This window comes from Oreochromis niloticus, linkage group LG11, assembly GCF_001858045.2.
Source record: "Oreochromis niloticus isolate F11D_XX linkage group LG11, O_niloticus_UMD_NMBU, whole genome shotgun sequence".
NCBI lineage: Eukaryota > Metazoa > Chordata > Actinopteri > Cichliformes > Cichlidae > Oreochromis > Oreochromis niloticus.
In genome coordinates, this window is record NC_031976.2 from 30,350,799 (window position 1) to 30,365,451 (window position 14,653).

General features: G+C 40.6%; 1 protein-coding gene across 2 annotated transcripts; it reads left to right on the top strand.

Moving 5' to 3' along the window:
• The first annotated feature begins 2,262 nt into the window (after positions 1-2,262).
• On the top strand, positions 2,263-10,822 carry LOC102076378 (macrophage mannose receptor 1-like). Of its 2 annotated transcripts, XM_013274431.3 has the most exons (8): positions 2,263-2,477; positions 2,971-4,516; positions 5,422-5,517; positions 5,800-5,853; positions 6,672-7,031; positions 7,119-7,445; positions 9,822-9,922; positions 10,319-10,822. In XM_013274431.3, the coding sequence occupies exons 4-8, from the start codon at positions 5,817-5,819 to the stop codon at positions 10,454-10,456; spliced, it is 963 nt and encodes a 320-aa protein (XP_013129885.2). In that variant the 5' UTR covers positions 2,263-2,477; positions 2,971-4,516; positions 5,422-5,517; positions 5,800-5,816; the 3' UTR covers positions 10,457-10,822. The 2 variants fall into 2 exon arrangements, with proteins under 2 accessions (XP_013129885.2, XP_025767431.1); XM_025911646.1 differs by lacking the exons at positions 2,263-2,477; positions 2,971-4,516 and having other exon boundaries at positions 4,627-5,853.
• Positions 10,823-14,653: the final 3,831 nt, after the last annotated feature.

A 14,653-nucleotide genomic window follows, 5' to 3' on the forward strand; every position in this document is an offset into this window, starting at 1 on the left:
AGCTTTTGTAAAAACTTTTCTACTGCGTCTTCTACGAGGACATAGAGGACTTCAGCAGAAAAGGGACGCTTTGAGCCATGTGCTGGTTGTGGAGTCCTGGAGATGACTGTATCTGAGAGGGATCTACCCATTAGAGGTTCGGGGATTTGATACAGTCGATCCGTCATAAGTAGATCAAATACTTTTCCCGTCAACTCCACGGTAAAATCTCTGTTGCCCCACTATTTCTGAAGTTGTCCAATGTTTTATGGATGATGAAGAGTTCTTCTTTCTTTGTTAATTTGTCAAACAGCTGGTTAACGTCTGACCTAATGGCGTCAAAGTCGGCTGGAGAAGAACGCATGTAACGAAGCAGCGTGTTTCGGGAAGGGGCTCGATGAGCCTCTTTACTCTGGGACCAGTTTCTGGGACTGACCCTGGGAGGCTACTTTCATCGGATGGCACTGTTTCATACTTGTGGAACTTGAAAATGTTTTTTAGACAAACAAAAAATTTCCTGTTTGCCTTTATTACTTGTCTCAGCTCTTTTTTCATTTTTTCAAACTGTTTTTTCGCAAACATGGAAAAGCGGTGTTTGCGTGCTTTGAGCCCTGAGTGTGAGGTGGATGGCAAACATCTGGAGAAAAGGTCTCTCACCTTGTTGATAATTAATCCTGCATTAAAGGCAGGCTTGGGTAAGCTACACCTCTCACAGGGCTCTTCACTGCTTGAATTCATGTTCCCAAGTATCTCATTTACGATGTCAGCTGCAACCACTTCTACTGGCGTTGGAGCTCGGATACTTTGGCTCTCTGCAGCTGGTTTTATTTTGTCTTCTTCTGTTAGAGCTGATTCGTCTGGGAGCTCAATTTCTTCCTCATCTTTATCTTTTTCTGTCATCTCTCCATCTGAGCTGCTTGATGACAGAATCACAGAAATCTCTGTGATTGCTGATTGCACTGATATCTTTGAATCCGTACTTTCTGTACCGGAATCACACCCGCTTGACACGCACCGGCAGCGCATCTTACGTGCTACAAACCTTTTAAGGCACGAGGCAGCGTGACAAACCATGCGGTGCAGCTTTTTAATATTACTACATTTCCCGCTAACATAAACGGCGGGGTCTTGCGGGAGATCGGGGCTTTCTGTAATGAGTTTGACTGTTGAGCTTACCTTTTCGGAGATCTCTTCCTCAACCATCCGTGTCAGCTCGTCAGCGCTCTCATGTCGCTGTTTCGGGACATTAAGAGAGCTGGCGATGGCGTCTGAGATCGAGTCTCCGAGGGACGGGATTATTTTCCCCGCATCTAAAGGCTCTGGATCTTCCTTCGTCATGCAATCCTGAGTAACAGGAAGGGCAATTTTGAGGATTCTGCTAGAGGCGATCTGAATGATTTCACAAATCATATCAGCAAGCACCGCTACGGTCCCCGAGTCGCATGCGCCATTTTCTATTAAGCTCCACTGAACTCCAGAGAGCCTTTCGAAGCACCTCTTGATAGGTGGCATTATCTGGTCTGGTGTGACCACAATTGAATTTTCATTTTCGCTGCGTGTTGACATGGTTGTATCACACATTTGATTTTCCGGGTTTGAGAGAACAGCGGGAGAATTTTCTTGTTTTGGAGGACGCCGACTGTTGAACATTTGCAAACAGATGAGCTGTAATTTTTATGTGTGAGAGCCCCTATTTGTGGGGTTTGGCTGCCTGTCACGTGGCTGACGGATCAAAGCAAAAGCAAATTCCTTTGATCTGCCAGTGACGTCGCAAAGAACGCACGCGCACACGGATAAAAGCCCCTAGCGCGCGCTCACAGCTGCGCAGCAGCAGACTTGGGCTACGTCCACACGTACCAGGGTATTTTTGAAAACGGAGATTTTTCTATGCGTTTGCACCTTTCGTCCACACGTAAACGGCGTTTTCGGTCACTGAAAACGGAGATTTTTAAAAACGCCTGCCAGGGTGGATATTTCCGAAAACTCCGTTTTTGCATTTACGTGTGGACGAGAAAAACGGAGAAAACGCAGCGTCAAAGGTGTGCGCCTTTTTGACGTCACACTGTGCGCCACGTTATTGTTTCGGTGAAATGAATTTCTACAATACTGTTACTGTTAATTGTACTCTCTGCAGTGTTTAAATGCTTACATATACACACACAGTTACTGTCCCTCCACACAGAGGACTCGGTTCTGCTTCTATGCCCCATCTTTGTTTACTATTTCCTACCGAGGCTTCTAGACTTCTGATTGGCCAACATTTCTACATGGTTAGGAATATATCGCCACCTGTTGCGTTGGCATGTTCCTAGCAGCGTTTTCCTTCATTTCTGCGTTTACGTGTGGACGGGATTATTTTTTAAAACGAAAACGGAAAATCTCCGTGTACGTGTGGACGTAGCCTTGATATGCCCAACCATATACCAGGATTAACTGCGAGTGAAAGGTTGAAGAAAAGTGGTGGACGGTCGAAGTGAGGCGGTCCAGAAATCTTCAAAGTAAGCACTGGGCTTGTATCTCTCTTCAAATATACAGCGGAACAAGTGTTAGCATAATGAAAAGCCTTAAAAAAGTTACGTGACGTTAGTGATATCGCCATTTAAAGCGGCTCTTTGGTCGGTTAGTTAGTTTAGGTTTCTGCCGAAGCTGGGTCTGTTTTTCGGTGTGAAGCCAAACGTACTTAAACGTTTCAGGAAACACCGAGCAGACGGTTGACCAAATATCTGGCCCGCGAACTGTGGCGAGGACGCAGACTCAACCATGTTGTGCTGAAGTTTGTCCTTAAAGAGCTCTCATCCTGTATAAACCACTAATAATGAGACAGACAGTAGATGGAGAAGTCCTCCTCCTGTTTCTCCTTTCTCTAATTAAAACACAAAGTGTGTCTTTGTGATTATAAGACAAACTGTTTTCATCCTGCAAGTTAACAGATATTTGATAAACTTCTTTTGCTTTTGTTGCTAACTGCCATGGTTGATGTCCTTCTGCAAGTGTCCAGAGTCAGAAGAGACTGAGAAGGAAGGTGAGAGGAGACAGGACAGAGGCTCTCCACCCCTGATGAGACACCAGGACAGTGTGTGAGGAGGAGGAGGAGGAAAAGGAGCCAGCAACAGCTGAGAGATGCAGAGGAGAACAGGGGGAGAACAAACAGCTCGCTGTAATTGAGGGACTGGTAAAAACATTGAAAACACTTTTCTCGATATTTGCTTCCTGTATTTGCAGAAGTATCTCCAACACAAACTGTAACAGCTGCATACAGGGAACCACTCACTGATGTTTATCCTGCAGGACAGGATCTGACAGGGAAAGAAGGAAAAATAAGGGAACCACGGACAACTTTGATAATGCTTTGATTTATCCAGAATATATTTAGTTCAAATATTGTCTTCATCACAGTGGGATTGTGCTGGTTTCAGTGGGAAAAGTATGCAGCTCATTTAAATGCAAAGAGCTGTGAAAAGTTGTCCATTCATAAAACGTGTCAGTATTTTATAAGGATGTCATGTTTCTGTATCACCTCTCTCCTGTTAGAGCCTCTTACCCAAAAATCAGCCTGTTAATGCTCTCATATCTTCAACATCTTGAGTAAATTATACTGCACAGTTTTCTCATCAATAAAAGAATATCTACTGCATCAGTGTGTCTTCATTTCATCTGAAACGCACAAGGATCAAATCTTAGACTTTATTTTTGGGGTATTGTCCTTAAATATAACTAAAACTTTCACACAGGGGTCATAAATGATATGAAATAGAAATAATACCTTGAATTTTGACTTAAATGTCATATTTGATTCCACCATTGAGCTTTCTTTTTCCAAAAATGGTGTGTATATAGTAAAATATCACTAATGTCACTCATGTTACATTTGTACCATCAAACTGAAATGAGACTAGTGTAAGCAGCTACACTAGCAACTGTTTTACTAGCTAAACTTAGCATCATTGTTGTCTAAGGGGACTCAGCGCATGGCTGTAATGTTCTCCCGTCACACAGAGCTGAAACGACAGTTTTCACATAGAAAACCGAGTTTAAATAAGAACTGGGTACTTTTCTGTTGAATCATTTTCATGATGTTCGTTTGTGGGCTGCGCTCAGACAGGACGGAAATAAAGGTTTAAAAAGACCTCGAGTCCTTTTTCATGTACTCGTGGTGGCTGCAATTACTCAAACCTTCAAAACACAAAACTGAAATGTTGTCAACTGATTGTTGAAGAGAATAATCCAAAGCAGACTTCAGGTTTACCATCATTTCTGATATTCTCTTGATCTTACACATCATCAGATATGAGTCCGAGTGCTCTGTCATGTGGATGGTAAAGTTTTCCAAGGCCTAACAAGAAGAAAGTTTCCATCGAATGAAACTAAAAACTGAAAATAAATAGAGGAGCGTTCGGACCTTCCTCGGCAGCGCCGGCGTTGAGCAGAACAGACCCATGCTGACACCTGGCAAAGGTGGACTTCTCCGTCACCACGGGCAACGAGCTGGCATCTGGCTGCCGTGGCAACACCGTTCACCATGTGATCACTGGGACAGGTATGTCTTGTATCAACATCATCACCTGCAGCACATCCAATAATGATATTTAAAAAAATTATCTTTTCTTTTAAATTCCTTGGTATTTCTTTGTGAAGCACTTTGTGATCTTCACATTGTGAGGCGCTACATAAATAACATTTTATTTACTTACTTTCAGTGAAATTTAGTGGTGACTTTAAAATCAGTGCATTTTATTTGTATTTGACTGAGCCTCCATCTTTGGAAGTGGTGCTGTGTGAGACTCTCAAAGCAAGTTTTGCACTTTTAGAGGAGATGCACTAAAACTGTAATATCATTAAAAAACACGCTGAAGCTAAACAAAGAAAGAAAGAACAAAGTAAAAACTATTTGTTCTCTATGATTGGAACTGACATGTGAAATGTGTCAGGTTGTGTCTTCATCATCACTGATTTGGAGGAGTCAAGCTTGAACGCTGTTTTGTCAGAATTATAATAATTACAACATTATTCAAATAACACTGAAGTGGTCAGGCAGAGAATCAGTGCTGTATCTATGCAAACACATGCACAGCAAGCAAACTCGCAAACCTCGGCTTTGGATTCAAATGAAGACACAAACATTTCCAAGTGTGTCCATCTTTGCTGATGATGCGGCAGACACGCTGACCTCCAGTCAGGAGGAGAAGCATGTTCTTCCACTCACAGAGACTGAAGCCTGAAACCGAACGGCCCGTTTCCTGCGTTTAACCTCAGTCCTAGTTTCATGGTTCGACGCCTGTGACCTCGTTTAGCTCCAGTTCACATCCCGTTCTGCCAGACGTCAGTCTGTTTGCATCTGTAATAACTTTGAATAAGTCATCTTCAGTTAAATGACTCTGAGCATCTTTAATCAAATGCACTTTAATGAACACTGGGCTGCTTTCTAAAACCACTTTTACAAAGTCTCTGATAGACGTGGGAGGAGGAGCGAGGATGACATTTATATCAGATGAAGAGTTCTGACTGTGTCACAGCTGAACAGACGTCTCATCGTGTCGGGTATGTTATGCATATGTTTGTTTTGGTTTATTTGATAATCTCACACATTCATTATCTGGTATTCTAATAAACAAAATGATGATAATTGAATGAAGACAACATTTTTTAAAGTTGAACGTTTCAAATGTTAAATATGTTTGATAATTTTGTTTGAATCATTAGATTAGGATAGAAATGGAGTGAATGACAGAGACATCTGCCTCTTTGTTGATGCTGGTTTAAGTGTTATGATTAATAATGATAGAGCAGCTGAAGATGAGATTCATGAGGACGTTTTCACAGTTTTTCAGCTCTCAGTCATGAAGAGGTGTGGACTGATCCTCCTGCTGCTCTCAGGTCTGTAAACTCATCTCAGTCGCCTCATTTATAGTTTGAATAAAACTTTTAATATCAGAAAATCAAAGAAAGCACAAACTGAACTGCTCCATAGTGATTATTTTCAAGGTGTCTGTAAACGAGTTTCAAGCAGTCAAAGAAACACTCGTACAATCTCCAAAGATCTTTGTCATGTCAACTAAACTTCTAAAGCTTTCTTTGGGTCCAGTTAAAAGTTTGATTGACAGTTTAATAGTCGGTAGTTTGTAACAGTTTGTATAAAGTGAAGTAAAAGAGTAAAAAAAGAAAGACAGGAGGGAAGAGAGAGTGCATGAACGTGGCTCTGTTTGTGTGCACTGCTGAGAAAAACACGTCTTTATTTTATTTTCTGTGTAGAAATCTGACTGAAAGCCTGAAACACTGCAAACCCGTCAGCTCGCTGAAAAAGATCCTGACTGCTTTTACCACGTCCGTGTGCACATGTTGTTCAGCTTTGAGCCTCGACCACTAACATGTTGTTTTCCTTTATTGTGCACACTGAAGAGGAAAAATCATCCAAATACATGTGCAATAAGGCCAGAGTGAAAAACAAACTTAACACTGTTAAAGCAGCTTTTTAACCTGATGTGTGAGTTTGGCCCTGGAGCGGGAAACCAGTGTGTAGGTGTCCACTGGCATTGTAAAACACATTTTAACCAGTACACGAGTTACAGATCCTTTAAAGGACACATTTATTAACAGACCACAACACTGTTCAAATCTCTGTAAATTCTCCTGACGAGTAAAATCGAGCTGAGGTGAGTCTGTGACCATGCTGACTGACTCGTGTCCTCTCTCAGGTTACGTGATGGTCTGCCATTTTCAGTCTGATCAGTTAGTCAGACAGCTCCACCTCGTTGACCTGCAGAAGTCCTGGAACGACGCTCAGCAATACTGCAGAGATGAGTATGTTGACCTCGCCATCGTTAACAGCTCAGCTCTCATCCAGGAAGCCCAGAAATGGGCGGGGAGCACAGAGGTGTGGATTGGACTCTCCAAGAGCGGCTGGAAATGGTCTCGCCTCGGTCCAGTTCAGTCATCCTGGTTTAATTCCTGGTCCCCGGGACAGCCAGGGACTGGGGAGTGTGTTACAATATCTAGTGATGGATCATGGTCCACAAGACAGTGCTCAGAACAACATAGCTTTTTCTGCTTTAATGGTGAGTGTTTTGGACTTTGGTACCAGGGTTTGACAAACTGAACATTTTAGCTGCAGGTCTGAATCCATCTGATCTTTTGTCTTTCAGGCATGAGTAGCAGTATCATCCTGGTGCCGACCTTGATGACCTGGCCTGATGCTCAGTCTTACTGCAGACAGACATACATAGACCTGAGCAGCATGATTGATTCAAATGTAAACACCATGGCCGCTAACATGTTGACATCTTCTAATCAGGCCTGGATTGGACTGTATAGAAATTACTGGACGTGGTCAAACTTGAGCACAGCCTCAAACCTGCCGTGGGGGCCCGGGCAGCCTGATGACACTCAAAACTGTGCCACAATAGATGCATCAACGGGCTCCTTCTACAGTCATAATTGTAATGAACAACGCCCCTTCCTCTGCTCCAGAGGTGAGTCTGTCCTCTGCACGGTCTGGTCCTCCTGGGCTCATCTGGACACTCTTGGCACAACACTGTCAATCCTTTGGGTGGCGCTGTCATTTGGTGTTCGCTCTCTCTGCGGTAGAGTATCACTTCCTGTTCCTGTTCCACCAACACAGGAACAGGAAGTACTAGTTGAGTAGCTTATCTGCATACCAATTTAATTAAAACCTTTAGATAACTTCTGTTTTCATAGTATAATCTTCATGTGCAGCATGGCCTCTTCACCTGTCCCTCCTGCACTTTCCTGCTCATTGTGTCAGATGTTTAGTTACTCCTCGGCCTCCTTTAGCAGTAGTGATACTTGTAACAAATGTAGCATATTTGCAGCTCTGGAGGCCAGGATTACTGAATTGGAGACTCGGCTTCACACCCTTGAGTCACCCGTAGCTAGCCAGGCCCCTGTAGCCGGTGCAGCCGAAGATAGCGTAGGCCCCGCTACCTGTTCCCCGGCAGACCCCAAGCAGCTGGGGAAAGAGGGCGGCTGGGTGACAGTGAGGAGGAAGCATAGTCTTAAACAGAAGCCCCAGGTATACCACCAACCTGTTCATGTGTCTAACCGTTTTTCCCCACTCGGCGACACACCCGCCGGGGGTCAAACTCTGGTAATTGGTGATTCTGTTCTCAGACATGTGAAGCTAGAGACACCGGAAACCATAGTCAATTGTCTTCCAGGGGCCAGAGCAGGCGACATTGAAGGAAATTTAAAACTGCTGGCTAAGGGTAAACGTAAATTCATTAAAATCATAATTCACGTCGGCAGTAATGACACCCGGTTACACCAATCAGAGGTCACTAAAATCAATATTGAATCGGTGTGTAACTTTGCCAAAACAATGTCGGACTCTGTAGTTTTCGCTGGTCCCCTCCCCAATCAGACCAGGAGTGACATGTTTAGCCGCATGTTCTCCTTAAATTGCTGGCTGTCTGAGTGGTGTCCAAAAAACGATGTGGGCTTCATAGATAATTGGCAAACCTTCTGGAGGAAACCTGGTCTTGTTAGGAGAGACAGCATCCATCCCACTTTGGATGGAGCAGCTCTCATTTCTAGAAATATGGACAGATTTATTAAACCCCTCCCAAAATATGACTATCCAGAGTTGGGACCAGGAAGCAGAGCTGAAGTCTTACACGCCTTTCTGCAGCTCCTCTCCTCCTCCAGACAGAAATGTAAAGGGGGCACATGGTGGCAACAGAGGCGAGAAAGGGGTAAGGGTTGTGTGGGGTGCTCTGAATAACTGTTTTTGTCATGTAATTGGATTGCACTTTGTCAGACCTCTACCCTAAAACCTGACCAACTTGGGTGTCCCCCCTGAAGGCTAAGCTTCTGCAGGTCTAGCTCTTAGTGTCACTGAGGCACGCAAACCCCCTGACCACATTAAGGTGGCAATCTCTCAGGGGGAAAACTGAAAAACAAAATAACAAATAATAAAATAAAATATTGCTCATCAGATTCTAACAACTAAAAACATGACATTTACCTTAATTAGATGCCCTATATTAAATACATTTGAATCCAACCATAGTACTTCTCACTATTGCCAATATTAACAAAACTAAAAAGGGTAGGCCAAGTTATATAAAAAAGGCAAATCTCCAAGTCTTGAAAAATAGAAATAAAGAATACATTAAAATATCCATCCAGATCTTCAAAACCAACAACATAAAATCTATCTTAATTTGATGGCCTAAGTAAAGTATCAAATCAATTTTATTTATATAGCACTTTTAAATTATACATGCTTCCCTTAGGCAGTATCATCAGAAGACATAGCATACATTTTCACTGCTATGCTAATGACACCCAACTCTAGCTGTCCATGAAGCCAGATAACACACACCAATTAGTTAAACTGCAGGAATGTCTTAAAGACATAAAGACCTGGATGGCCGCTAACTTTCTGCTTCTTAATTCAGATGAAACTGAGGTTATTGTACTCGGCCCTGAAAATCCTAGAAATATGGTATCTAACCAGATTCTTACTCTGGGTGGCATTACCTTGGCCTCCAGTAACACTGTGAGGAACCTCCCTTGGAGTCATTTTTGACCAGGATATGTCCTTCAATGCACATATTAAACAAATATGTAAGACTGCTTTCTCCCACTTGCGCCCCTCCCTGATCCTGGTTCTGCTGGAGGTTTCTTCCTGTTAAAAGGGAGTTTTTCCTTCCCACTGTTGCCAAAGTGCTTGCTTATAGGGGGTCATTTGATTTCTTGTTTTTTTCTCTATATGTGTTATTGTAGGGTCTACCTTACCTTTTAAAACGCCTTGCAGCGGCTGTTGTTGTGATTTGGCGCTGTATATATAAAATTGAATTGAAATTCGGCCTTTTCCTTCTCTGCAGATGTCAAATCTTCTCGAGCCTCGAGGTCAGTGAAGGTTCAGCTGAGGGCAGGATCTGCAGACCTGAACGACCCCACAGTGCAAGAATCCATCCTGCAGCAGGTCAGAGGACACACTGGCCCCGATACAAGGGACAGACTGCTATAACTACTGTGAAATGATAGAGAGCAGTGAGTCTGTGCAGTCCAGGTTCAGGGAAACGTGACAGCACACAGCTGCAGAGATACGGGGCTCATTTAATGGAATCCCATCGATTTTTGTTATTTAACCTTTTTTAATTCTTAACTTGAAGAAGTCATTTAATTTCAGATTACTGTGAGGAGACGAAGTGACCCAATGACAGGCAATGAGGCCTAATAACAAACTTCAGTTTCATCACCAGGCAGTTCATTTAGTTCATTACCCCCAGAAACAGCACGAACAAAGTTTTCTGCTCACTACGGAAACAACGGCTGATTAATGAGGAGCTTCTGTTAATGTGTGAAAACTGTGTTTCAGGTGAGGGAGAAGCTGCTGGAGCAAGGTATCAGAGAAGAGGTGAAGCTGAGGTGGAAGACGCAGCCTGATGGGAAGATTTTCCACAGAGAGGAGGAGACAGCCGGTTACTGTGAGAAGGAATACTGTGGGTCGGTTTAGTCTGAACGTTATTGGCTGATTTTCCTCAGATGATCTGCTGTGTAATTCAACTGATTTCCATCTCTATACTCTGACTGCTGGACTGTAATAGTGTAGCTTTGCATGACTGATAGTTGGAAATAATCCTTATTTATCCTAAGCTCAGATCAAAGAGTGTCTGATGAGCTGTTTTATGCCTCTTTGTTTCTTCTGATTGGTGCAGCTAAAGTTTGCAGGTGAGCAGGTCATATTTTTGTTAATCTCTGTTCCTGGACTGTGTAAAGCAATTCTTACCAAAGGCCATTTGTGGACAGAGCATTTAAAACAGAAATGTACCCATGCAAACTAATTAAATGTTTAAAACTGTGTAACTTTTGACTGAAAATAAATAAAAATATTATACAATGGAATACAAGTTTTTGACCATGTTTCTGAATTTTAGGGTTTTTCAAACAACATTTTTTAAGATGTAATATCTCCCACAAAGATACAAAACACAGAAATGACAAACGCTGTCATCAACCCTGAGTTTTTTGCCTGAGTTTTGAGTTTTTCTATTTACATTTTTGCCTTTTTCTGTATATATAGTGTTCTGAGTTTGGGGGGTCTGTATTACATTTAACAAGGTTTAGCCTTAGTTTTGCCTTCAGGTTTTCTGATTTAGTTTTCTTTGTGATTATAGGTCTGGTCTAAAGTTAAATCATTTTTTTCTGCCTCCAATAGGTATTTTGTGGTTGTACATAACAGAACAATGTTTAAATAATTAGGGATCTTTGACACATTTCATTTTATTCTCAAGAAAACTATGAATAATTTTGGTTGTTGAAATAACTTTTGTTTTTGCTATATAAGAAGTCATCTTGTAATAAATCTTTTCCATCACTAGCAACATGCTGGGGAATTCTAATACTAATTATGGTCCTTCGCATCTACTGTGAGTATAACTTTAAAACTTACACGCAAAGTAGTGTGATGTTTTATATTTGATTGTGTTTTTTTAACAGTTATTGTTGCATTAATTTATAAGAAACATGTAAATATATTCAATCCACTTAAAAAAAAAAACTGACTGCTGTCCTTTGTAACCTTATAGTCTCCACAGTTTTAGAAAAATAGATCACAAATTTGACTGCAGAGACACAGATGCTCAGAAAGAAAAATGAGGAGCTGGAGACAGAGAAGAAAAACTTAACAGAAATAATACAACAGATGACGACATCATGGAATGACTTCAATGTTAGTCGAGCTTAATGCAGCATTGATGCCTACTGTCCCAAAGAAAATAACAGTATGTTCCAAATATATTTGTACAAAATTACCTAATTTAACATAGATATGCACTGATGTTGTTTATTAACAGGTCTCTATTCTTGCAGACAGAAAATGTAACGCTTGTCAGGCTGGCTGGGAATTGTCAGGCTGGTTGTTGTGATTAATGAAGAAGAAAAGGTAATGAGAAAATTGTAGGACACGTTATTACAGACTTCAGGAAATAAAAATAATTTCTTTAGATCGAAAGCTTTCTTAGAGCAAAGCATTTGACAACTTTCTCTCTATCCTCAGAAAACCGTCAATGGAAACAGTTGGAAATATAATGAAAACAAAGGATACTGGATTGGTCTGAGAGTTGAAGATGGGAAATGGAAGTGGCTGGGTGGAAGGGATATGACTAATAGGTAAGAGACACTTTGAATCAATATAAATTCCAAGAATTTCCCAAATCTGGAATGAATCAATTACAGTGTACCAGTGTCCATCAGCCTTGAGCAGATTTGTTGTTTTCCTCAGCTCCTGGATCGACCAGCCTCCTTCTGTTGGTCACTGTGCAATCTCTGTCCAAGACCAAGGATTTAAATCAGTGAGCTGTAATGAGAAGAACTGATGGATCTGCAAAAAGAAAGCTTTGTCTGTTTGAATACTGCAGTAAAACCTCAGAGGACTAGTCTCAGTTTCAAATTATAACATTAATGATGATATTAATAACTGGTCAACAGAGGGCACTGCATTACTTCAAATCAAAGAGTCGTTGTCTGAAGTATCGGCATTGAGATTTTTTTAATACTATGTTTAGGTATAAAGTTTTAATCAAGCCAAGAACAACACTGTTCAAACTGCTGTAACATGTTTAATCCAGATGTGGAAGAAGGACAGCTGGCCTCTACATTTGGACTTTGTTAATCAGTCACAGTGTCAACATCAGCTACAGAGCAGGAACAACAGGAAGCTCAGCTTTAGAGGACTCTCATGTTGTGTATTTAGGTTTTATGCAGATCACTGTTTTTTAGTGTTGTTATCAAAGTTTTGATTTTATTCATTTACTTCTATCTTCTTGTAATTTTATTTTTCCCCACATTAGTTTAGTTAATTTTCAAAGTAAATTTATGCTTTTTGTCTCAGTAGTTATTTCAGTTTAATTAACCAAATTATTAAAAACTTTTGCCTGAAAGTCTGCTGGAATATTCATATGGTAGACTCAGAATTTGGCATAAACAGCACAAAAACATGGATCCATCCTGCCCTGTATCAGCAGTTCAGACTGGTGGTGTCAAAATAATGGTTTGGGAGGTATATTTTCATGGCACACTTGGTGTCCTTTAATGCCAAATGAGTATTGATAAAATGAGTATTGTTGCTGACCATGCCCATCTCCTCATGGCAACAGTGCACCCATTTTTCTGATGGCTGATTCCAGCAACATAGTACATCATGTGAGTTCACTGTAGTCAAATAGCCCCCATAGTCAACAGGTCTCTATTTCAATAGAGCACTTTTGATAGAGTCTTACAAATCTGCAGTAACTGTTTGAAAGTATCATGCTAATATGGACTCAAGTGTCTCTAGATATTTATATAGAAAATATTTCAAGTATCCTCCACATAGAATTAAGGGAGGTCTGACCATAAAAATGGCTCCAACCAGGGATTACTGTGGTGCACTTGATAAAGTGTTTTCTGAGAGTATACAAGAGCATACAAGGGGCAGAGTGAGAACTATGCCTCAGACATGTTCAAACAAATAAATAATTCCCATCAACAAATAGATATGTGTGGAAAAAAGACTTACAATCTGGTCCCTATTGACATGAGATACATTGTTACCACATGCTCACATCTAACAGACAATTGCATCATACCTTTATGTGTATGATGCACATTAAGATAGTTGTATTTATGTGAAAGGTTAAAATCAGAAGCACTGAGAATAAACAGTTTAAAAGATTTTCTTATTGAAAATGTATATCCTGTTTTAGTTTTGGATATACTAAAATCATAAAGAAGATTGCTTATTGGGAGGCAAAATAATTTTATTCTGAGTATTTTTATTTGTATTGAAAACTATGAGTCACCTCAAATGGTTCCATGGCTTCATGGAGCTATTGGTATTTTATGCAACACAAATCAGAAAAAGCTCTTGGTGAGTACAGAATATATCTGATCTGCAGCAAGCAGAGAAAATCAAAATTCAAATTTCCCCATTTGCTGTTTTGAGGAGGCAGACATTCTCTCTAGATTAAATTTTTATATTGAGTAATACACAAATAATTTTTCGATTTCCAGTTCCCAAGGATAGTTTTCTTCAAGAGGTATATAAGGCATTCAGAACTATGTTTGCTGTTTGCACATCCATAGATAATTCACTTACCTGACCAAAGATACACAGTGAGGTAAGGTTGGAATACAGCAACTAAACCATGTGCATAGGTATTCATATATCCTCTGCCAGAAACTCTGAACAGGCATACAAGACCTTAGAGCTTGCATATAGTTCTCAGATTAAGGAATTTAAACACATTTGTGTTGAGAAGTTTTTATCTTGAGGGATTGATCTTGCTCCCATTTTGCAGTTGGAAAGGAAACTGAGTCATCTATTTTAAAAATAACTTTTTAAGTTCAGTTGATTGGAATTAAATCTTGCCTGTATCACAGGCTTCATTTACTGATATTCAAGAAATTTACTGTTGCTGATTTCATAATTTGATACAAGTTATTAGAATTAGGTAAAGTTTCTTTCTTGAATAACATGTTCTAGATTTTTTACATTTGTAATTCTTTTCTCATGCCATGAGGGAAAATGTTGTATTTTCTTTTTCTGATATATCTAGACTCCAAATGGGTGTTAGTTTATAGAGGATAAGTGAAGATTTAAAACAGTTTTAAAGCAGAGTTTTACTCTTTAACTGAGTGCTTGTTCTAGCTCTAACCATGAGCTCTCTAAAAA

Bases quoted from the DNA above. Each gene is read 5' to 3' on its own strand.
- LOC102076378 (XM_025911646.1), top strand. From the start codon at position 5,745: ATGATTAATAATGATAGAGCAGCTGAAGATGAGATTCATGAGGACGTT. The intron at 7,032-7,118 runs GTGAGTGTTTTG...TTTGTCTTTCAG, and splicing joins TAGCTTTTTCTGCTTTAATG to GCATGAGTAGCAGTATCATC. The intron at 7,446-9,821 runs GTGAGTCTGTCC...CCTTCTCTGCAG, and splicing joins CCCCTTCCTCTGCTCCAGAG to ATGTCAAATCTTCTCGAGCC.